Genomic DNA, 24,011 nt, shown 5'->3' with positions numbered 1-24,011 from the left:
AGGCTGAAAATTCCGCTGTGGAGCATAGGCTGCGGTGCGGAATTTGGTGTCCGCAGCATGCAATGGATGTTGTGGCGGACTGGTTGCGGACTCACGGCGGAATTTCTCCATTGACTTCAATGGAGATTCTAAATTCTGCAATGAAGTCCGCAGCTGTCATGCACATGTTATGTGTGCTGCGGATGCGTCTTGCTTTTTTGCCATGACATTTCTTCATTCTGGCTGGACCTATGTATTTCTAGGTCTACAGCCAGACTGAGGAAGTCAATGGGGCTCCCGGAATTACGGGAGCGTTGCTAGGCGACGTCAGTAAATAGTCACTGTCCAGGGTGCTGAAAGAGTTAAGCGATCGGCAGTAACTGTTTCTGCACCCGGGACAGTGACTACCGATCCCAATATATAGCAACCTGTCAAAAAAATAGAAGATCATACTTACCGAGAACTCCCTGCTTCTGTCTTCAGTCCGGCTTCCCAGGATGACGTTTCAGTCTAAGTGACGGCTGCAGCCAATCACAGGCTGCAGCGGTCACATGGACTGCCGCGTCATCCAGGGAGGTCGGGCTGGATGCCGAAAGAGGGACGCGTCACCAAGACAATGGCCGGTAAGTATGAAATTCTTTTACTTTCACTAGGGAAAGTGCTGTCCCTTCTCTCTATCCTGCACTGATAGAGAGAAGGGAAGCTCTTTTCCCGCAGTCCGCAGCAGCTAGTCCGCATCAATTCACTGCACATTTTGGACAGATCCGCCGCAGAATCTGCAACGCAGATTCTGTGCGGCATTGATGCGGACAGTTGTGGAGGAAATCCGCCACGTGTGGGCATGCCCTATAAGTTGTAAAAGGGCGTTCGAAGGTGGACATACCCTTCAAGCTATTTATTTTTTTTCCAAAAACAGCAGATTGTTGGTCATCATCTCTCTTCTTTTTTTTTGGGCAGGAAATGTCCAAGAAGCCGTCGCACTACTGGCCAGTAAAGACGTTCGGGTCAACTGTTTAGATGAGGTAAGGAGTCACGTGACAGGTAGTCCTTGCCGAGATCCGTCCTGGTAAGCGAGTATTTAGGGCAATGCTACCTGGGAAAAGGCTTGCAAAATAGCTCCAGAAAGAGATCTCTGTAGTTCCATCTATAGGTGACTATTCTGTGTCAATAGCTTAGTCATGTTTCAAGGTTCTATAAAAGATCGTATATTACTAACAGGACTTACAGGGCAGTTGTCTATAGGTGGCGCTAGAGAGACCGTTTCCTTCTCGTGGAGAGCTATAAGGTCAGTATTATAGTAGTTATATTCTTGTATATAGGGGGCAGTATTATAGTAGCTATATTCTTGTATATAGGGGGCAGTATTATAGTAGTTATATTCTTGTATATAGGGGGCAGTATTATAGTAGTTATATTCTTGTATATAGGAGCAGTATTATAGTAGTTATATTCTTGTATATAGAGGCAGTATTATAGTAGTTATATTCTTGTATATAGGAGCAGTATTATAGTAGTTATATTCTTGTATATAGGAGGCAGTATTGTAGTAGTTATATTCTTCTATATAAGGGGCAGTATTATAGTAGTTATATTCTTGTATATAGGGGTAGTATTATAGTAGTTATATTATTGTATATAGGGGCAGTATTATAGTAGTTATATTCTTGTATATAGGGAGCAGTATTATAGTAGTTATATTCTTGTATATAGGGAGCAGTATTATAGTAGTTATATTCTTGTATATAGAGGCAGTATTATAGTAGTTATATTCTTGTATATAGGGGCAGTATTATAGTAGTTATATTCTTGTATATAGAGGGCAGTATTATAGTAGTTATATTCTTGTATATAGGAGCAGTATTATAGTAGTTATATTCTTGTATATAGGAGCAGTATTATAGTAGTTATATTCTTGTATATAGGGGGCAGTATTATAGTAGTTATATTCTTGTATATAGGGGCAGTATTATAGTAGTTATATTCTTGTATATAGGGGCAGTATTATAGTAGTTATATTCTTGTATATAGGGGGGCAGTATTATAGTAGTTATATTCTTGTATAGGGGGGCAGTATTATAGTAGTTATATTCTTGTATAGGGGGGCAGTATTATAGTAGTTATATTCTTGTATAGGGGGGCAGTATTATAGTAGTTATATTCTTGTATATAGGGAGCAGTATTATAGTAGTTATATTCTTGTATATAGGAGCAGTATTATAGTAGTTATATTCTTGTATATAGGGAGCAGTATTATAGTAGTTATATTCTTGTATATAGGAGCAGTATTATAGTAGTTATATTCTTGTATATAGGAGGCAGTATTATAGTAGTTATATTCTTGTATATAGGAGGCAGTATTATAGTAGTTATGTTCTTGTATATAGGAGCAGTATTATAGTAGTTATATTCTTGTATATAGGAGCAGTATTATAGTAGTGATATTCTTGTATATAGGAGCAGAGCAGTATTATAGTAGTTATATTCTTGTATATAGGGAGTAGTATTGTAGTAGTTATATTCTTGTATATAGGGGGCAGTATTATAGTAGTTATATTCTTGTATATAGGGGGCAGTATTATAGTAGTTATATTCTTGTATATAGGGGGGCAGAATTATAGTAGTTATATTCTTGTATATAAAGGGCAGTATTATAGTAGTTATATTCTTGTATATAGGAGGCAGTAGTATAGTAGTTATATTCTTGTATATAGGGGGCAGTATTATAGTAGTTATATTCTTGTATATAGGGGCAGTATTATAGTAGTTATATTCTTGTATATAGGGGGCAGTATTATAGTAGTTATATTCTCGTATATAGGGGAAGTATTATAGTAGTTATATTCTTGTATATAGGGGGCAGTATTATAGTAGTTATATTCTTGTATATAGAGGGCAGTATTATAGTAGTTATATTCTTGTATATGGAGGGCAGTATTATAGTAGTTATATTATTGTATATAGGGGCAGTATTATAGTAGTTATATTCTTTTATATAGGGGCCAGTATTATAGTAGTTATATTCTTGTATATAGGAGCAGTATTATAGTAGTTATATTCTTGTATATAGGAGCAGTATTATAGTAGTTATATTCTTGTATATAGGGGCAGTATTATAGTAGTTATATTCTTGTATATAGGGGGCAGTATTATAGTAGTTATATTCTTGTATATAGGGGCAGTATTATAGTAGCTATATTCTTGTATATAGGGGCAGTATTATAGTAGTTATATTCTTGTATATAGGGGGCAGTATTATAGCAGTTATATTCTTGTATATAGGGGGCAGTATTATAGCAGTTATATTTTTGTTTATAGGGGGCAGTATTAGCCTGGATTCACACGAGCATGTTCGGTCCGTAAAGGACGGAACGTATTTCGGCCGCAAGTCTCGGACCGAATGCACTGCGGAGAGCTGGGCTTCTAACATCTATGTTCTGTACGACGCTAGGAGTCCCTGCCTCTCCGTGGAACTACTGTCCCGTACTGAAAACACCTTATTCAACACAGAATAAATACAGTAAAGCATTAATAACGTTACTCTGCATTTTTATATAGATGAAAAATGCTAAAATAATTTCATGGGCGGAGCTACTTTTTAAAGTGGACTTGTCTTTTTTAAAGACCAATCATTTCCTTTTTTTTTTTTTTCCAGCATGGAATGACCCCTCTGATGCACGCGGCCTACAAGGGGAAGGTGGAGATGTGCAAACTGCTGCTACAACATGGAGCTGACGTAAACTGCAACGAGCACGAGCACGGATACACAGCGCTGATGTTTGCTTGTCTGTCAGGTATTGGGCCCTTTAACCTGAGGTCACTCTGAAATTGCTGCAGAGCCGAAATCACACTGCAGCAAAACCGCAGCTGCCATGTTACATCCAATTAAATGGGTTTTTAAAGGTCTCCATTTTGCATTTGAGAACCGCACTGTCTATAGGGCTGGCTGTGTCTTTTTTTTTATTTTATTTTTTTTATCTACTCATTATCTGGCCTTTCCGATTTTCTGTAAACACACCTTGAAAAGTCTGACAACTTTCTCACCTTTTCCCAATGGTCTGCTTAATGTCAGTGAATGAAAATATTCCTGTTTACGTCCAGACATTGTAAATCTGTACAAACCCAATATTCTTCACAGATGAGGCTTTGTTACAATGTATCAGTGTAGGTGCGCACCATTAACTTGGAGTCCAGGACAGAGTTTTGTGCTGTTTAACTCAGAGAATTTCTTGGATGGGTACATTGTACCAAACTGCAGCTGTGTGACCAGAGCTAGTTGCAGAACTTTTCATGATACAGTAATTAAACATATTACTTCATTAACCCATCCAGACATAATACTTCTCACAGCTAGGGGTTTGTTACAGTTGCATCCAGTATGTAAAATGTATCAGCCTGGAGTCCACAGAGGACTGGAAACAATTGTAACAATTTCACTTGACTGTTTCCAAATCTACCATTAACTTTAATAGAGTAACCATGTGCAGACACTCCTCCGCTGGTTACTGGGAGCAGGCACTCTTATTTGGGGGTCCATGGAGCCCCCAGAAGTAGGGACCTCACCGATCAGACTTTTATGGCATATCCAGTTCCAATAAATGTTAATTGTGGGAAAAACCCCTTTGAAGGGTGTGTATAGTTATGCAAACAATATTTTTTTTTTTTTTTTTATCGCTCTAATGCATCTAACATTGAAGCAACCTTACAAATAGTCTCGATTTTAAAACCTTCCACCGTTTTGTGTCTGCAGCTCCTATGCAGTCCTGTGTGTCTCCATAATTCCAGACTGTAGTCACGTGTTACTTCACTCCATCGTCTACTGTTATCAGCAAGAGAAGACTGAGGGAGCGCAGGATCAGACTACACAGGGTTTGTTTGTAGTCTGTAACTATGGAGACACATAAGAGCTGGATACACTAAATGGTAGGAGATTTTTCATCCAGACAATTTGCAAAGTTGCTTTTTATTCTTATTTAAGATGCATTGGAACAGTAAAAAAAAAAAGTTCTGTGTTTTATAAGCTCAACTACAAGTTACAGAGACATCCGTGTTGTTTTTTTTTTTTACATTTGTCATCTTCCCCTCCCACACATCGCTGAGGAGATAATTATCCCTGTGTTCTGGCTTTTAATAATTGCTCTGTTAACCTTTTCTGTGATCCTGCCCCATTATCTGGTTACTCAGAGTATTCAGAATCGTGGTAATGATACGGTGCCCGGCAGCTGCCGACACATGTAGAAACGAAATATTGTCCAGTTTAGAAAATCCATTGTCATACACCCCATTAGGGATTTCTGAGTAAATAGCGGGGAGTTCTCTGTTCTGGATCCTCCTCTCTTGGTCAGAGTGGAGAGCGGTTACATAGAGCGTCTTTTACTGGATGACCTGTCTTGTGTTATAAAGAGCCCATTGATATGAATGGACACTGTGTAATGCTTAATTTGCCCTGTGGAGGCGCTGCAGGGAAATTAAACACTTACCCACAGAGGTCACAGCGGGATGCTGTGATAAGCTTATTGTCAAGAGACCCTTCTCACAAGTAGGGATTATCCAACCCCTTTAAAGGGACACTCAATCAAGGACCCCTGCCCCCTCCCCTATGGTAACTTATTCAGGGCTGGCTGGCGTTGATGGTGGTGTGTCCCCTGCTCCCTGCCGCAAAATATATCCCTTCCCTCAATAACCCACCGTAACGTACAGTTATGTAGTGGTGATGGCGCGGGCACAGAAGTGGTGTCCGAGCGATCACTGCGGTAGCCTGGTGGTGACTGACAGCCGGCCCACAAAAAACAAGCCCACATACATCTACGTAAAACTACCCATAGATTAAGGGTAACCTGTTATTTACGCTGCACAGTGATTGGAATGAATTTAAAACCGCAAGAAACAATGGCGGAATTGCTATTTTATTTTTCATTATCCCAGAAAGAGTTAATAAATAAGTTATATGTACCCCAAAGTGGTGCCATTTAAAAAGAAAAAACTAATTCCGCAAAAAAACAAGCCCTCACACGACTAAACAATTAAAAAAATGTAAACGGAAAAAGAAAAGTTCTAACCACCTATTGCAGCAACGCAGAAATGAAAAAAAATCCTGAAGGCCTTAACGGCAAAATAGGCTTGGCAGTTAAAGAGGCTCTGTCACCAGATTTTGCAACCCCTATCTCCTATTGCAGCAGATCGGCGCTGCAATGTAGATTACAGTAACGTGTTTTTTTTTTAAACGAGCATTTTTGGCCAAGTTATGACCATTTTTATATTTATGCAAATGAGCCTTTCTTAAGTACAACTGGGCGTGTATTATGTATGTCCAACTGGGCGTGTATTATGTATGTCCAACTGGGCGTGTATTATGTATGTCCAACTGGGCGTGTATTATGTATGTCCAACTGGGCGTGTATTGTGTGTGTACATCTGGGCGTGTATTGGGTGTATACATCTGGGCGTGTATTGTGTGTGTACATCTGGGCGTGTATTGTGTGTGTACATCTGGGCGTGTATTGTGTGTGTACATCTGGGCGTGTATTGTGTGTGTACATCTGGGCGTGTATTGTGTGTGTACATCTGGGCGTGTATTGTGTGTGTACATCTGGGCGTGTATTGTGTGTGTACATCTGGGCGCGTATTGTGTGTTACATCTGGGCGCGTATTGTGTGTGTGTGTACATCTGGGCGTGTATTGTGTGTGTACATCTGGGCGTGTATTGTGTGTGTACATCTGGGCGTGTATTGGGTGTATACATCTGGGCGTGTATTGTGTGTGTTACATCTGGGCGCGTATTGTGTGTGTTACATCTGGGCGTGTATTGTGTGTACATCTGGGCGTGTATTGTGTGTACATCTGGGCGTGTATTGTGTGTGTACATCTGGGCGTGTATTGTGTGTGTACATCTGGGCGTGTATTGGGTGTATACATCTGGGCGTGTATTGTGTGTGTACATCTGGGCGTGTATTGTGTGTGTACATCTGGGCGTGTATTGTGTGTGTACATCTGGGCGCGTATTGTGTGTGTACATCTGGCCGTGTATTGTGTGTGTACATCTGGCCGTGTATTGTGTGTGTACATCTGGGCGTGTATTGTGTGTGTACATCTGGGCGTGTATTGTGTGTGTACATCTGGGCGCGTATTGTGTGTTACATCTGGCCGTGTATTGTGTGTGTACATCTGGGCGCGTATTGTGTGTGTGTGTGTGTGTGTGTGTACATCTGGGCGTGTATTGTGTGTACATCTGTGCGTTTTTACTTCTTTTACTAGCTGGGCGTTGTGAGTAGAAGTGTATGATGCTGACGAATCAGCATCATCCACTTCTCTTCGTTACCACCCAGCTTCTGGCAGTGCACAGACACAGCGTGTCCTCGCTCATCCGACGCGATGAAGTTCCTGTGGGAGGAAGTGAGTGATGTCACAGCGTGATCTCGCGAGGACACGCTGTGTGTCTGTGCACTGCCAGAAGCTGGGTGGTAACGAAGAGAAGTGGATGTGTCTGGGCTCAGCTTCATCTGATTTTGTACTGATCCTATAAATGGAGACAGGCCGGTCGTTTAGTGCGCACCGTATAAATGACGGCATCTCTGAAGTTCTGCTCTCTCTGAGGTCTTCACATGAGTCTGTCCCCCTTACTGTGTCCTAGGAAAAAAAAAAATCGTGTGGATGATGTTAGAGGACGGAGCCGACACCGATGCGGTCAACTCTGTGGGGAGAACGGCGGCGCAAATGGCAGCTTTTGTAGGTAAAACCTTAATGCTGCGTTTACGATGTTTTATTTTTTTCTTCTCTCACTTTATCGGTAACGTTGGTTTAAGTTGTCCGTACAGTTAAGAAAAATAATTTTCAAGTAGAGTTCAAAGCTCCATTTTCTGATACAGAGCTCCAAACCCCCTGCATAGATATACATGATAAAAGTCTGTCTGCCTGCAGCCACCACTAGGGGGAGCTCAGGAGCTTACTGTATACTGTGTTATTATGGAGTTCAATGTATAGACCGTGTTCTCCCCCTAGTGGTGGCTGCAGGCAGCAGAATTTTATCATGTAACTCTATATCAGAGCAGAGGATTTGGAGCTCAGCATCAGAACAGTGGAGCTCCGCACGCTATGAACACATATCAGGAAATGGCGCAGAAGTTGGATGTAAAAACGACATAGTGGAAATAAACTGTAATCATTGAGTAATAAACTTCTGCTACTTTCTAATATACTTTGCGTTTAAATTCCTCATCATTTTCAAGATCTCTGCTTGTTTACATTGAGAGGCTGAAAACCTCTAGAGACCTAATACTCATTACAGCTGAGGATTTGTTACAATTTTATCTGGTCTGGACAATTCTTGGTGAGCTAAATACACAAGCATCACAAATTTCTCTCCTGTTCTGAAAGTTTTGTTACAATGTATCAGTGCCGGCAACATATATCAGTCTGGAGTTCAGACTGTTTTTAGCTCACCGAGAATTATGAAGACTGGATACAAATGTACTAAACCCTTGTGAGAAATATTAGGATACCTCCAGGATGTAAACTAGAATGTTTTCATTCACTGACCGCAAGCAGTGATCTCGACACAGTGAGAAATTGAAATAAAGTATATTTGGAAGTTGCATAAGTTTTCATTATACATATACATGTAGCTTGTTGTCTGTTATTCCTTTTTGTTTTTTCTTGTGACTAGATAGATAGATATGAGATAGATAGATAGATAGAAAGATAGATAGATATGAGATAGATAGATAGATAGATATGAGATCGATAGATAGGAGATATGAGATCGATAAGAGATATGAGATAGATAGATAGATATGGGATAGATAGGAGATATGAGAGATAGATAGATAGATAGATAGATATGGGATAGATAGATATGATAGATAGATAGATGGATATTAGATAGATAGATACAGCACACTGCGAACACTAATGCCACCTAGGCCAATAAATATAAATAAATATGCATTACTGCTAAATCTACTTACAATAGGGAAGTTCTTAGCGGACATTTTGATCAAATTGTGTGAGCCCACCTGCCACGACAAGGCAACCTCTATGAGGTGGGAACCTACGCTGCACATACACCCAGAACTGGGACTAAGGCCCCATGCACACGACAATGTTCGGTCCGTGATATATACGGTCTGTATGTCGGCCGCATGTCCTAGCGTCATAGATCAGTATGATGCTAGGAGCCCTGCAGTGTGTTCGTCCGGGACATGTGGACCGTATATCACGGACCGAACACGGTCGTGTGCATGGGGCCTTAGCCCACATATATCTGGGGTTGGTAGGAACCAGCGTTAAACTAATTAAAATCACCCAGGGCAGAATGAGAGGAGTGCAAGATGCCTGTGACTGCAAATATATACCGCACACGATATTAGATAGATAGTTATTTGATGGATAGATAGATAAGATATGATGTTGTTTAAGCTTTCCCAGTCTCCTGCATGGCAAGGCTGTGTAAACGGGGGATCCCATAGCAAAAAATGAAATGAGGTCATTCCTGGCTTATGTGCCCCTCCCCCGTCATCCAGAGCTTGTTTGAACCCCCCCCCCCCCCTCACATCCCTTTTACAAGGTCAGTGTCACCCTCAGGTGTGTTCTCCCCTAGCTTCTAATTTTTGGCACCAGTTGAGGTGGGGGGGGGGCACTTGCTGGTTCACATTGCCCCTGCGTCAGAGTGCTGGATCCTTACATCGCAGACCGTTTCCTCTATTATATGTAGGATATTTCTGGTTAAATGTTCACTAGACAATACTTTAATGGAGACACCCAAATAACGTGTCAAAGTCTCAGTCCCCCCCCCCCCCCCCCTCCGAAAACGGGATGTGAATCTCTGTCTTCTCTTTTACCTTTATCTTCCAGGCCAGCACGACTGCGTCACCGTCATTAACAACTTCTTTCCGCGTGAAAAGTTGGATTATTACACCAAACCGCAAGGGTTAAGTAAAGAACCAAAGTTACCGGTTAAATTAGCTGGACCTTTACACAAGATTATTACAGCCACCAACCTCCACCCGGTCAAGGTAAAGCTCGCGTTTGGGTTTTTGTATAAAATTCTGCTTTGTTATTTTCATCCTGGGGTCCGTCGTGTCTGTGCCCCCAATCCATCCCCGGGCAGCTGTAGATACGCGTTAGATGTGGAGCAGCCAGAAATGTTCCCTGTAATCTCTGATCCCTACGATCCAATTGCCTTGAAAATACATATTCTCTCTCCGTACCTGCTGAGTGGGCGGGGCCCTCCTGGTGTGATGTAAGCAATATTCGCCAATTAGACCTCTCCCTACTTCTGCTTCCCCCTCCTACCTCACAAAGCGAGAGAGAGAAACTGCAGCTGCATCCCCCTCCTCCCTGTCCTCTATTTAGTGTATTACACTAGATGGGTTTTTGTGGTACCTGAGGAGGTTTCTGAACATTTACAGAAATCCTGCAAACAGGGAAAGGGGTGCTGCTGATTGGTGAGGAAGATGGCGCTATTCACCAGCCAGATAAATGTATCGTTTTAATGGACGTGGCGTGAAAAGTGCCTTTTCTGTTAGCAGTTTTCTTGCCAGCCGGGAGCTGCTGACATTGAATGCCTGCTGACTGGCAAGATGGCTGAAGCGAGGAACAGACCTCTAAACTCCGAATTAAAAAATTATTAATATAAAAATCTAATCTATATATAAAACTACTTCTATGCTGTAAATTATAAATTATTAAATTTTAAGGAAACATAAAATTCTGGTTTAATAAATATGAATATTTTGATAAAAAAATAAATTCTGTTCCATTTGCTCTCCAGATGATTTTCTTGATAAAAGAGAACCCACTGCTGTTGGATCCTGAAGCTCTTAAGAAATGCAGCGCGGTGCTGGACCTGATCTGTGAGAAGTGCATGAAGCAGCGGGACATGAACGAGATCCTGGCCATGAAGATGCATTACATCAGCTGTATCTTCCAGAAGTGCAGCAGTTACCTGCAGGAGCACGAGAGTCCGCTGGATGCTCTGACTAAAAGGTAGGACTGCAGGATCCGACTACACAGGGTTTGTTTGTAGTCTGTAACCATGGAAACACATAGGTCTGCACGAGATCAGTATACACACAACTGAAAAGGATATTTAATCAAGACTAGTTGCTTCATTTTATATATATAATATAGCTCCACATTTGATCACGTCACAGTTGAATCTACATATATTCTAGTTCATTTGCTTACTTTTTTCTGATCTTTAGCTACATTTGGTCCCATACTCCAGCTGCATTCACAATTCTGCTGATTTCCAGTTAGCAGAGTGCAGTGCATTCTGGGTACTTAGTTGTTAGGTCACATGTCTTTTAAATGCAGATGCATCGCATTAACAACCACCAAAAATCTGAATGCAGCTCTGGATGTGACTGGAGTACAGCAATCATCTGACAGGAGTTCAGCTGCTGAAACTCCCAGCGGTCATCCGATAATGCTGGGAATATATGTGGAGAACCACACGTTTTCCCTGCAGATTAAATGTTCTACTTCATGGCGCCCATTCATATGAATGAGGAAACAATTAATACATGGCCGGACCATGCATCCTCCTCTTTGCTGCAACTCCTCACTCTGGCTATTGGAGAGGAGACCTGAGTGGGGGACCTCTATGACGTCTAAATGCTGTTGGGCGTATGGAAAGGGGTTGACCTAGTGCATCGTTTCCATGATGAACAAACAAAGCAGCCTTCAATAAATTCTTTAACCGAATCAGCTCTGCTACATCAGTAAACCTATATATGTCTTAAACACACAATTTGTGTATCAAAATCATTCCAGACACAAATTTGTCCAAAAGTATACTTTATTGTTTCATAAATACAGATAACCCCCCAAAAAACAAATATACATACAAAAATTAAAACATACTTAAAATGATAGCTCTAAGACCATCAACAAAGCGCCAGCATAACCATAATCAATATTACGATCGTATAATATGCAACAGGTTTACAAAAAATGCAGGGAGAGTGTATAGTGAACCTCCGTCCCAAATCCCCCTAATACAGTGATATGCTAATGGTAGTATATAGTATATATACACAATTTATAAGAGGCATGAAGTAATCTCAATTACCTGTGGCTGGCGTGATGGCTGTCAGTGGTCTCAAAGAATAAACACCTCGACACGCGTTTCGCACCCTTAGTCAGGTTTAATGGACATGGGTTTTTAAATGCTACTCCTCGTTATCGGTGACCAGTGGCGCAGCATGATTGATAAGGCCGACCCACGTGTGCCTTCCGGGTCATGAGTTTGGGCGGAAGCGTACATGATGGAGGAAACCCCCCCCCCCCCCCCACCGCACTGACGCTCATGACGCGGAAGGCACACGTGGGTCGGCCTTCTCAATCTCTATGCGCCACTGGTCACCGATACACAGGAGTAGCATTTAAAAACCCATATTCGTTACACTGTCCCTTCCTGACGAAGGGTGCGAAACGCGTGTCGAGGTGTTTATTCTCTGAGACCACTGACAGCCATCACGCCAGCCACAGGTAATTGAGATTACTTCATGCCTCTTACAATTGTGTGTGTATACTATATACTACCATTAGCATATCACTGTATAGGCTGTGGACTTTATTAGGGGGATTTGGGACGGAGGTTCACTATACGCTCTCCCTGCATTTTTTGTAAACCTGTTGCATATTATATGATCGTAATATTTATTATGGTTATGCTGGTGCTTTATTGATGGTCTTAGAGCTATAATTTTAAGTATGTTTTAATTTGTTTGTATTTTTGGGGGGTTATCTGTATTTATGGAACAATGTCTAGAATGATTTTGAAACTCAAATTGTGTGTTTGAGACATATATAGGTATATGAACAAGGAATAAATTTATTATCTGTATATAATTGATATTGATTGGTAGTTCCTCATTAAGATCTCTTGTGAATTTACCGGTTGCGGTAGTGATGACGAACATCTCCATGTTTATCCTTTAGTTTATTGAAGGGTCGAGACGGTGACTGTTTTCCTGTTTACCAAGAGAAATTCATCAGGGAAAGTATCCGGAAATTTCCATATTGTGAAGCCACGCTCCTCCAGCAACTGGTCAGAAGCATCGCTCCTGTGGAAATTGTAAGGGATTTGGCAAAAAATAAATCGGACATCCACTGTATAAATAGTCTAAGGCACATGTAGGACCTTATCTTCAGTTTCTGTAAGAAAATCACAATTGCCTCAAATCTGTTGGCTCAGAGTATTTTTATGACCGCCATATTGGCTCTTGTGGGGCTAATTTTTCGGTCACCAGGTCACTCATAGGCTCGTCCCTCAGCTCTTCTTGTCAGTCAGTCAGTCATATTGAAAGGACCCTTACATCCCTCTAACATTGAATGTAAAACATAATGGTATGGGTGAAAAAAGAATCCTGGGAACTGTAGTTGAATGGAGACATCCGTGAGGGAGGAAGTAGCTAGCTTCCCCTCCTACTTGGGTTGCAATAGAAAAAAAATAAAAAATAAGTATTCCCTGTAAATATAAATCCTTAATTTAGTTTTATTCTTTCACGTAGTGAAAAATTCTATTCCGCCCCTTCCGTTTTTTTCTGTTTCTGGGAAAGCTCGATGACAACCAATATGGCCGCTATTGCAATTCACACAGGAGTTATCACCCATCTTTTCCTCTTTCCTGGATAGCAAAACTGCCTAGGTGTGCAGAACTAAATGAATTCAATGCTTTATGTAGATTTTGAAGATATGGATACTTGTAAAGGATTTTTTATTTTTTCAGGGTTCTGACCCCACGGCGTTCTCCGTGCTGACACAAGCCATTACCGGCCAAGTGGGCTTTGTGGATGCAGAATTTTGCACTACATGTGGAGAGAAGGGCGCAGATAAACGATGCTCTGTCTGCAAGTTGGTAAGACTTCCCTCGTTTTCTTTGTGGAATTTTGCTGCTTTACAACAGAGGGTGGCCACATGGAGGCCACGGGGGCCGTCTCCGCACAACCTGCTCAAGTGCCGAATCTAGATGCTCAAAAATCATCACTTTGGTGCAGTGTATTGAATCTGCAGCTCTCCCTGGACTGTCTAGGAGCCTGCTGATGTTAGGCAGGGGTGGGGTTTTGCTGATTATTGATCTGCAGGGGGGGTTGCTGATTATTGATCTGCAGGGGTGGGGTTTTCCTGATTATTGATCTGCAGGGTGGGGTTTTGCGGATTATTGATCTGCAGGGGTGGGGTTTTGCTGATTATTGATCTGCAGGGTGGGGTTTTGCGGATTATTGATCTGCAGGGGGGGTTGCTGATTATTGATCTGCAGGGGTGGGGTTTTGCTGTATATTGATCTGCAGGGTGGGCTTTTGCGGATTATTGATCTGCAGGGGTGGTTGATTATTGATCTGCCGGGTGGGGTTTTGCGGATTATTGATCTGCAGGGATGGGGTTTTGCGGATTATTGATCTGCAGGGGTGGGGTTTTGCGGATTATTGATCTGCAGGGGTGGGGTTTTGCGGATTATTGATCTGCAGGGGTGGGGTTTCGCGGATTATTGATCTGCAGGGGGGGGGTTGATTATTGATCTGCAGGGGTGGGGTTTTGCAGATTATTGATCTGCAGGGGTGGGGTTTTGCGGATTATTGATCTGCAGGGTGGGGTTTTGCTGATTATTGATCTGCAGGCGTGGGGTTTTGCGGATTATTGATTTGCAGGTGGGGGTTGATTATTGATCTGCAGGGGGAGTTTGCTGATTATTGATCTGCTGGGGGGGTTTGCTGATTATTGGTCTGCAGGGGTGGGGTTTTGCTGATTATTCTGCAGGGGTGGGGTTTTGCTGATGATCTGCAGGGATGGGGTTTTGCGGATTATTGATCTGCAGGGGTGGGGTTTTGCGGATTATTGATCTGCAGGGGTAGGTTTGCTGATCCCAGATGCAGAGGTTAAGTGGTGGGATCTGCAGCATTAGCAGAGGGTTGAGGGCTCCTCTAAAAATATAAGACCATCACCTGACCCACATATTAGATTGAGTTTGTCACTGAGGTCAGAGAAAAATCCTTGTGCACATAGAACTAAAAAAAAATGACGCCAATGATTGTATCAGTATTTAGGATTATGGACCTCGTTCCCTTTGAAGGAACCTTTAGCGCTTTGCTGCCATCTACCTGCCTTACGATGTTACTGCTCCTGGTCTTGCATTGCTGTGAGACCCTGGACTACAACCTGTATCTCACCAGCTGTTGTAGAACTGCAACTCTCAGCGTGCTGTGACCGTGGCATGCTGGGAGTTGGCATCATTCATTGCAGGTCGTAGCTTCAGGGCATACTGACTGTTCTGCATCATTGTCTTTCAGGTCGTCTACTGTGGTCAGAACTGTCAGAAGCTTCACTGGTTCACCCACAAAAAAGTCTGTCAAATCTTGAAGGAGAAACGGGAGAAACAAGAGCAGGAGGCTGCCAAAGAGAGGAAGTGGCAGGAGAAGCCGGCGGAGGAAGGTTGGTGGAGAATAGGGGTCACACCATTGTCCCTCTCGCCCCTGGGTCACATGACCTGGTTGTTCTCTACATGTAACTGTAACAATTTAAAAAGTGCTTGTTACATATAATGTTACAGAAACCTCTATTTACCCATTTTACAGTATAAATCTACCTAAACTTTACAAATGCTTCAGTTTAAACTCCAGACTGATACATTTTACCTGCACTGATACTTTGTAACATCAAACTAAAATCAGGACAGGAGAGAGACCCGTGCTGCTGATGTGTTGACCTCACAGAGGATTGTCTAGACTGGATACAATTGTGACAAACAGGACACATTGTTTTATTTCTAAACCTGTCCTGACCTTTTACCGACAGCAAGCAGAGATCTTGCGAATGGTGAGGAATTAAAACACAGGGACCATTAGAAAGTGCGGAAATTCATACTATTCAAGGATCAAGCTTTATTTATATAAAACTGGACAACTAAAATAAATCCATTCTTTACATAGGAAGAAAATAAGGACCAATTGCTCCATATTGTTAAAAATAAATCAATATAGCCATATACTTACCATTCTAGATTCCACACCATTCCCACGCTGCCAAAACCAGGGTACCCCCGCTGCGACTTGTTATCCCAGTGCAATGACGTTTTTTTCCATGGACGTGTGACCGCCATAGTCAATGACGAGCCGCGGCGGGGGAGTCACTATGGACAAAACACCACTGCTGTGGGCTGTGATTGGCTTCCAGGCAGAGGTCATGTCTTCATGGCCTTTAAGGGGATAAAAAATCCTTTTAACAACCATTCAAGACCAGTAACCCGTAAAATACAACATAGCTGCCAGCCTGGTGTGTTCGGTGATCACCACAGCCGGGAGCGCCGCTGTGCAGGGGAAAAGGAGACCGGCCACAGTCTCTTCATTCTCCATATCGGTGGGGTTCCAAAATGTTGGATCCCCGCAAATCAAAAAGTTATCCTAGAGATGGGTATGTCCCTTTAAATCTCACTCTTTGATGTGCGGCGCCCCCAACTTGAGCAGCGCTTCTCATCTCCCGTCATCACACGGCTCTGATACTCATCCCTTTTCCCGACACTTGGACGACGCGTTAGAATAAGATTGTGTGATGGCCGCTTAGCGGGAGAAGCTTTTGTAGCTGCCGCTGGATATCTGGGAGTGGAGGACGGCAGAAAACTCTTCATTGTCCTGATCGCTATTACCCAGATAAACTCTCCGTAATTGTTCGCCCCAGCGTCCTGTAGACCAGCAGAATCCTCCGCACTGAGCAGAGCTGAGATTTCTACAAAGCTTTCATTAGAATATTTACTTCTGTGGACAAAGAAATGGAACAGAAATTGGTAACAGAAAATTTAAATTTTCTTCTGAAAATTATAAAAAGTCCCTAAATGACGGAATAATCATCTGATGTGAGGAAATAATAATAATGCAGCAAACGTCCCCCAGTCACATGGACGAGACATTAAATAAAATAAAATCTGATAAATACTCTCCCTTTAGAGCACAGCATTTCTATTCTATTATCCTGGGAGCTCATAGTCGCCCCCTGCTGTGCTATATGCTTCTTGTGCACTGTCCATTTCATAGCTTATTTAGCCATTGTACTTACAAAATGAGTATAGTAGTTTTACTACATCAGAGCTCATATAATACTGCCCCCTATGTACAAGAATATAACTACTATAATACTGCCTCGGGATACAAGAATATAACTACTATAATACTGCCCCCTATATACAGGAATATAACAACTATAATACTGCCTCGATATACAAGAATATAACTACTATAATAATGCCCCTATATACAAGAATATAACTACTATAATACTGCTCCTATATACAAGAATATAACTACCATAATACTGCCCCCTATATACAAGAATATAACTACTATAATACTGCACCATGTATACAAGAATATAACTACTATAATAGTGCCCCTATATACAAGAATATAACTACTATAATAATGCCCCTATATACAAGAATATAACTACTATAATACTGCTCCTATATATACAGGAATATAACTACTATAATACTGCCCCCTATGTACAAGAATATAACTACTATAATACTGCCTCGATATACAAGAATATAACTACTATAATAATGCCCCTATATACAGGAATATAACTACTATAATACTACCCCTATGTACAAGAATATAACTACTATAATACTGCTCCCTATATACAAGAATATAACTACTATAATACTACCCCTATGTACAAGAATATAACTACTATAATACTGCCCCCTATATACAAGAATATAACTACTATAATACTGCCCCCTATATACAAGAATATAACTACTATAATACTGCCTCAAATATACAAGAATATAACTACTATAATACTGCTCCCTATATACAAGAATATAACGACTATAATACTGCTCCTATATACAAGAATATAACAACTATAATACTGCCCCCTATATACAAGAATATAACTACTATAATACTGCCCCCTATATACAAGAATATAACTACTATAATACTGCCTCAATATACAAGAATATAACTACTATAATACTGCCCCTATATACAAGAATATAACTACTATAATACTGCCTCTATATACAAGAATATAACTACTATAATAATGCCCCTATATACAGGAATATAACTACTATAATACTGCTCCTATATACAAGACTATAACTACTATAATACTGCCCCTATATACAAGAATATAATTACTATAATACTGCTCCTATATACAAGAATATAACTACTATAATACTGCCTCGATATACAAGAATATAACTACTATAATACTGCCCCCTATATACAAGAATATAACTACTATAATACTGCTCCTATATACAAGAATATAACTACTATATTACTGCCCCTATATACAAGAATATAACTACTATAATACTGCCCCCTATATACAAGAATATAACTACTATAATACTGCTCCTATATACAAGAATATAACTACTATAATACTGCCCCTATATACAAGACTATAACTACTATAATACTGCCCCTATATACAAGAATATAACTACTATAATACTGCCCCTATATAGAAGAATATAACTACTATAATACTGTCCCCTATATACAAGAATATAACTACTATAATACTGTCCCCTATATACAAGAATATAACTACTATAATACTGCCCCTATATACAAGAATATAACTACTATAATACTGCCCACTATGTACAAGAATATAACTACTATAATACTGCCTACTATATACAAGAATAGAACTACTATAATACTGCTCCTGTATACAAGAATATAACTACTATAATACTGCCCCTATATACAAGAATATAACTACTATAATACTGCCCCTATATACAAGAATATAACTACTATAATACTGCCTCCTATATACAAGAATATAACTACTATAATACTGCCTCCTGTATACAAGAATATAACTACTATAATACTGCCCCCTATATACAAGAATATAACTACTATAATACTGCCTCCTATATACAAGAATATAACTACTATAATACTGCCCCTATATACAAGAATATAACTACTATAATACTGCCTCCTATATACAAGAATATAACTACTATAATACTGCCCCTATATACAAGAATATAACTGCTATAATACTGCCCCTATATACAAGAATATAACTACTATAATACTGCCCCTATATACAAGAATATAACTACTATAATACTGCCTCCTATATACAAGAATATAACTACTATAATACTTCTCCTATATACAAGAATATAACTACTATAATACTGCCCCTATATACAAGAATATAACTACTATAATACTGCCCCTATATACAAGAATATAACTACTATAATACTGCCCCTATATACAAGAATATAACTACTATAATACTGCCCCTATGTACAAGAATATAACTACTATAATACTGCCCCTATATACAAGAATATAACTACTATAATACTGCCCCTATATACAAGAATATAACTACTATAACACTGCCCCCTATATACAAGAATATAACTACTATAATACTGCTCCTATATACAAGAATATAACTACTATAATACTGTCTCTATATACAAGAATATAACTACTATAATGCTGCCCCCTATATACAAGAATATAACACGTTGCATAGAATTCTGAATTTTACAATAGAAAATAACAATTTTATGGTTTTTTTCTTTTCAGAGGTAAAATCTGCTGAATCCAGTGGGACCAGTGAGGTGCAGGAGGAGGATCTGGAGGGTGAAGCTAAAGCTTTGAAAGAAAATGAGCCCAAAGCGCCCGCAGAGGGTGACGGAGTGACAGAGGAGACTGTGACTGCTGGAGAAACGTCCACTGATCTACAGCAGCCGAGTCCCCAGGAGGGAGCAGGACAATGATCTGACCGCTGCTTTCCTGTGACTCGGCGTTCTGCAGTGGGAACGTTTAACCTACTTCCTGCTGTTGTAGAACTACAAATCCCAGCTCGATGATAATTCTACAATGGAGAGACATCTACGAGTGATCTATAAACTGCTGGAAGTATGAGAAGACCAGCTGTGCAGTACCAGGACACCCCCACATTCCACCCCAACCCCTTCCCAACTATACACGGCCATAGACCGCACATCATGTGACCAGTAAGGGTCTATATTCTGCACGTCTATGGTGACATTTATTTTTTCGGATTGCGCAAATTTATTGGACGTCTCCATTTATATTAGTTTCTGGAAAAGCTGAGTGATGACCAACACGACCACTATCACAACTCCTACATATTCATTATTCATTCAGCTTTCCTAGAGTCCAGAATGACAACTCTGTCTACTTATTCAGCAGGGAAGTATTGTAGGAATCCGGAAAAGCTGTCAGAAAATCAGTGCGTGAGCTGTAACAACAGCCATACTGATGGTCACCCAACTTTCCCAGAAACAGACAGAACTAAAAAAAAACTACCCAATAGACTTTTTATTAATTTCTGGAAAAGTTGGGTGATGACCAATATTACTATTACGGCTCCCACAGTGGTTGTTACTCAGCTTTTCTACTGCCCTACAAATTCTGCCAAGTTCTTCAACAAATTGGTTGCAGGTAAATGTTGCTGTATAACTGGGCAGCTTTGCCATTCAGGATTCTGGAAAAGCTGGGTGAAAATCCATATGCAATCATCTAACTTTCTCAGAAACAGACAGAACTAAAAAAAAAATACAAAAAAACCCTGCCCAATAGAATTTTTATCTGTCTTTGGTAAAGTTGTGAGGACCGATATGGTAACCAGCACAGCTCCTACTAAAAAGGTCACCCAGCTTTTCCATACTCCTGAATGTCCAGTCTGCCTAGCAATCTATTGCCCAAAGACCAAGCAGAGTTTCCATTTGGGGCTCTAGGAGATCTGGTGACTACGGGAGCTGTATTGGTGGCCACATTGGATGCCACACAGTTTTTATTTCTTTGTTTGTACCTCTCTACTTCAGCGGTTACATCAGGGACGTGACGCTGAGATCTGTGCCGTTTATGTCGCAATGTCGCTGGGATACACTGCAATGAAGAATAAAGTTTTTAATTTGGTTTGTTAAGGAGACCGCAAATGATTTGCCTTCTGGGAAGTGTATTATAGTCAATTTGCTTGCTGTCAGTGAATGGGAACATTATTGTTTATATCCGGAGGCTGAAAGCCTGTACAGACCTAAAGGCCAACAGAATTCACTTCTTTGGTCCGATTTTCGCACAAGGCTCGCCCATTTAAGTCAATGGGTCTGTGAAAATTAGCGGATAGCACACGGACGTCATCAAAGTGCAGTCTGTTTTTCACAGATGGTTGCTAGGAGACACTAAAAGTAAGGGACGTAAAAAAACGGATGGAAACTGATGCAATGCAGACGTAAGATGCCGACAAACGGAACGCACTCGGACACAATAGTGGTTCAATTCTGAATGGAAAATTGTGTTATATTTGTGGGTTGGTTACAATTGTATCCAGTCTAACTTAGTGAGGATTAAACAGTTTGATACATTTTACCTGCACTGAAACACTGTAACAAACTATCAGCACAGGAGTGAGAATGGTCGTGCTGATCAGATCAATCAAGCCTCAGCTGATCGGTCTGCAGTGGTTTTCATCATCTGGGTGTGCACAAAATATTCCTATTCATTGACATTGAACAGAGATCTTGGTCTATCAGAAGTTGCATAAGTTTTCATTGTACAATGAACTTTTTTTTTTTTACATAAGACCTTAATAGGGGTAAATGATGACATCACCTCCATCCATTCCTCCGGTTTTGATCCTGCCCCTCCCACAACGCTCCTGTCCAGTACACGTTCCGGTTCCTTGTGGCTTCAGTGTGCAATGGCAGAGACGTGGCCTTATGTGTCAGGGCTGTGTCTTGCCACCCACCTCCCCCAATGGGGTGGTCTTTTAGAGGCTACCATTGCATTTAATAGTTGTGCCATATTAGACTAATGTAGTGGTCTCGCCTGATGGCCAGTTATCATTAATCTCCTGACAATAAGCTGATCACGCTGTATCCGTTTTCTGGGACCTCCAGTGATTAACTATAATCTGTGGTGTTCAATTTCCCTGCAGTGCCACCACAGGCGAAGGAAGGCATTACACAGTTCTCATTGGGCTGTACCTGTAATGTATGGACACGCTGGGCCGTCCAGAAAGACGTTCTTTGTCGCTGCTCCAGCTAGTAGATGTTGGTTCTGAAAGGAGGAGCCCCCCTATAAACCTATAACTTACCTAATAGAATAACATCGAGTACAGAGTAAGATAAAGACAAATACACTCCTCAACATTGGAATCGCAACACCAAGAAGGACAAGCCATAAGGTTTTGAGAATCGAATAAGTAGCTGGTGTCGCTAAGATCTTCACATGATGACATTTTCGAGCGCTTAGCTCCAATCTGCGGCATGTGGGGGGCATAAAATCCAGATTGAAAGCAAAGTTTTTTTTAGCCACATGAAACACTAAAAATTGTATTGTCTGGTGTGGGATGATTGTGCGCTGCCTCCTGTTCATCGACGTGCCAGTCATCGCAAACTGAAAGGGACAGAATCTTTGACCTGAGAGACCTTGGTTTAGCGCTCCGGCAGATCGCTACGCACCTAGGCCAAGATGTCAGCGCTGTTAAACTTTGCGTATCTCAGAGGCTGGGAGAGCAACGAACGGGAATGAGAGCAAGAGGTGCGCGGACACGGATGCATCATCTGATTGGAAGAATGGCGCGTGGGGATCTATTCTGTACTGCAAGTGAAATTGGACATCACATCCCACACAACGTCTGCAGTGGGGAAGATACTGGCCGGGCTTCAGACCACCCTGAGAACAGGTCTACACACACGAGCACATTGTCATACACTTCTACCTCGGGTAGTTGTATGTTCTGCAGTCGCTGGGACGGGTAATCTGGCCGGGCTGCACCTTTCACAGGTACCTTTGCTGTTTTACCTATGTCACGGCGTGCTCACATCATGCCGGCTGCTACAAACCTAGTGGTGGCATTATTGTATCCAGGGACAAGCCAATTTACTGACACCTGGCTGCACATACTCTTGTTGTCAGTTCTGTCCTCTCTTGCTCTCTCAATTGGCTTACCCCATGATCCAATAAAGTTCCTACTACCAATGGGCCAATAATTGTGGGCGATGCCAAAAGCGTACCTAGAGTCATTGTAAATGTCGGCCGTCTTACCTTCTGCCAGGTTACAGCCTCAGCGAGCACCTCCAGCTCCGCTCCTTGAGATGAACGTGAGAGTGGTTTCTGGATGATTTACCTGGTGCCTTGTATCCTGTCTTGTACATGCTGTATATGATCAAGTATTTCTACAGTACAAATTTACATTAAAAACCCATGTCACATATAGATAGAACATTTCAAAGGGGTGGCGTCGTCATTCTCAAAAATAAAAACAAAAGTTATACACTTCTCCACACTCATCTGATAATCCAGAACACTTTGAGAATCTCACTTTTATCAGGTTCTGTAAATACTTGATTAATACAAAAACAAATAAAAATTACTAAAATCTTTACATAAAATTAACAATGTTCAGATAATTTTCACCTCCTTCCCTACTAAATCTGTAAAGACTCATCTGTGAGTGACCTCGGCCTCTTGTGTAAATTTGCTGGAGGGGGATGGTCTCTTACACAATACCTCATATTGGGTGGAGACTACAGCACAGCATACCCAGTGCCATATTTACTGTTCTGGAAGGATCTACACAGAAAAACCTCAACATTTAGGTTACTGTCATAAACATTTTGTAGATCTCCTGGAACCAAATTCATTAATTCAAAACAAACCAAAATTGTACCTGATCAGTCCCTTCACCATTCCCACTTTTTGGACTCTGCGAAAGTAATGTAGCAGGGTTCAAAACTACAGGTCAACATAATAAGGTTGGGCACTCTATCTGGGGGGCACTAGTTTAACCCCCTGTAATACACAACAGCCTGGAACAAAAATGACTTTCTCCTGACAAAAATACATTTCATCTTTAAAATGACTTGCAATCATTTACCTGTAAAACATCTCACATTTTCCAAAATAACATTTAGGCCGCACTATAGCACGCGCCTTATCTGTGAAAACAAAAACAAAACAATTGTAATTAGTTATTCAATAAAACAGAAAATAATATAT

General features: G+C 41.0%; 1 protein-coding gene across 1 annotated transcript in view; it reads left to right on the top strand.

Moving 5' to 3' along the window:
• The window catches only part of ANKMY2 (ankyrin repeat and MYND domain containing 2), a 32,898-nt gene extending 11,948 nt beyond the window's left edge, over positions 1-20,950 (top strand). Inside the window, exons 2-10 of the mRNA XM_075828780.1 lie at positions 937-1,001; positions 3,632-3,770; positions 7,607-7,705; positions 9,826-9,986; positions 10,745-10,959; positions 12,919-13,054; positions 13,709-13,837; positions 15,267-15,408; positions 19,566-20,950. Coding sequence (XP_075684895.1) covers positions 937-1,001; positions 3,632-3,770; positions 7,607-7,705; positions 9,826-9,986; positions 10,745-10,959; positions 12,919-13,054; positions 13,709-13,837; positions 15,267-15,408; positions 19,566-19,759 — 1,280 coding nt within the window. The 3' untranslated portion in view covers positions 19,760-20,950. The remainder of the gene's footprint in view (positions 1-936; positions 1,002-3,631; positions 3,771-7,606; positions 7,706-9,825; positions 9,987-10,744; positions 10,960-12,918; positions 13,055-13,708; positions 13,838-15,266; positions 15,409-19,565) is intronic.
• The last annotated feature ends 3,061 nt before the right edge of the window (positions 20,951-24,011 follow it).

This window comes from Rhinoderma darwinii, chromosome 5, assembly GCF_050947455.1.
Source record: "Rhinoderma darwinii isolate aRhiDar2 chromosome 5, aRhiDar2.hap1, whole genome shotgun sequence".
NCBI classification, from domain to species: domain Eukaryota; kingdom Metazoa; phylum Chordata; class Amphibia; order Anura; family Rhinodermatidae; genus Rhinoderma; species Rhinoderma darwinii.
This window is presented reverse-complemented; position numbering and strand designations above follow the sequence as displayed.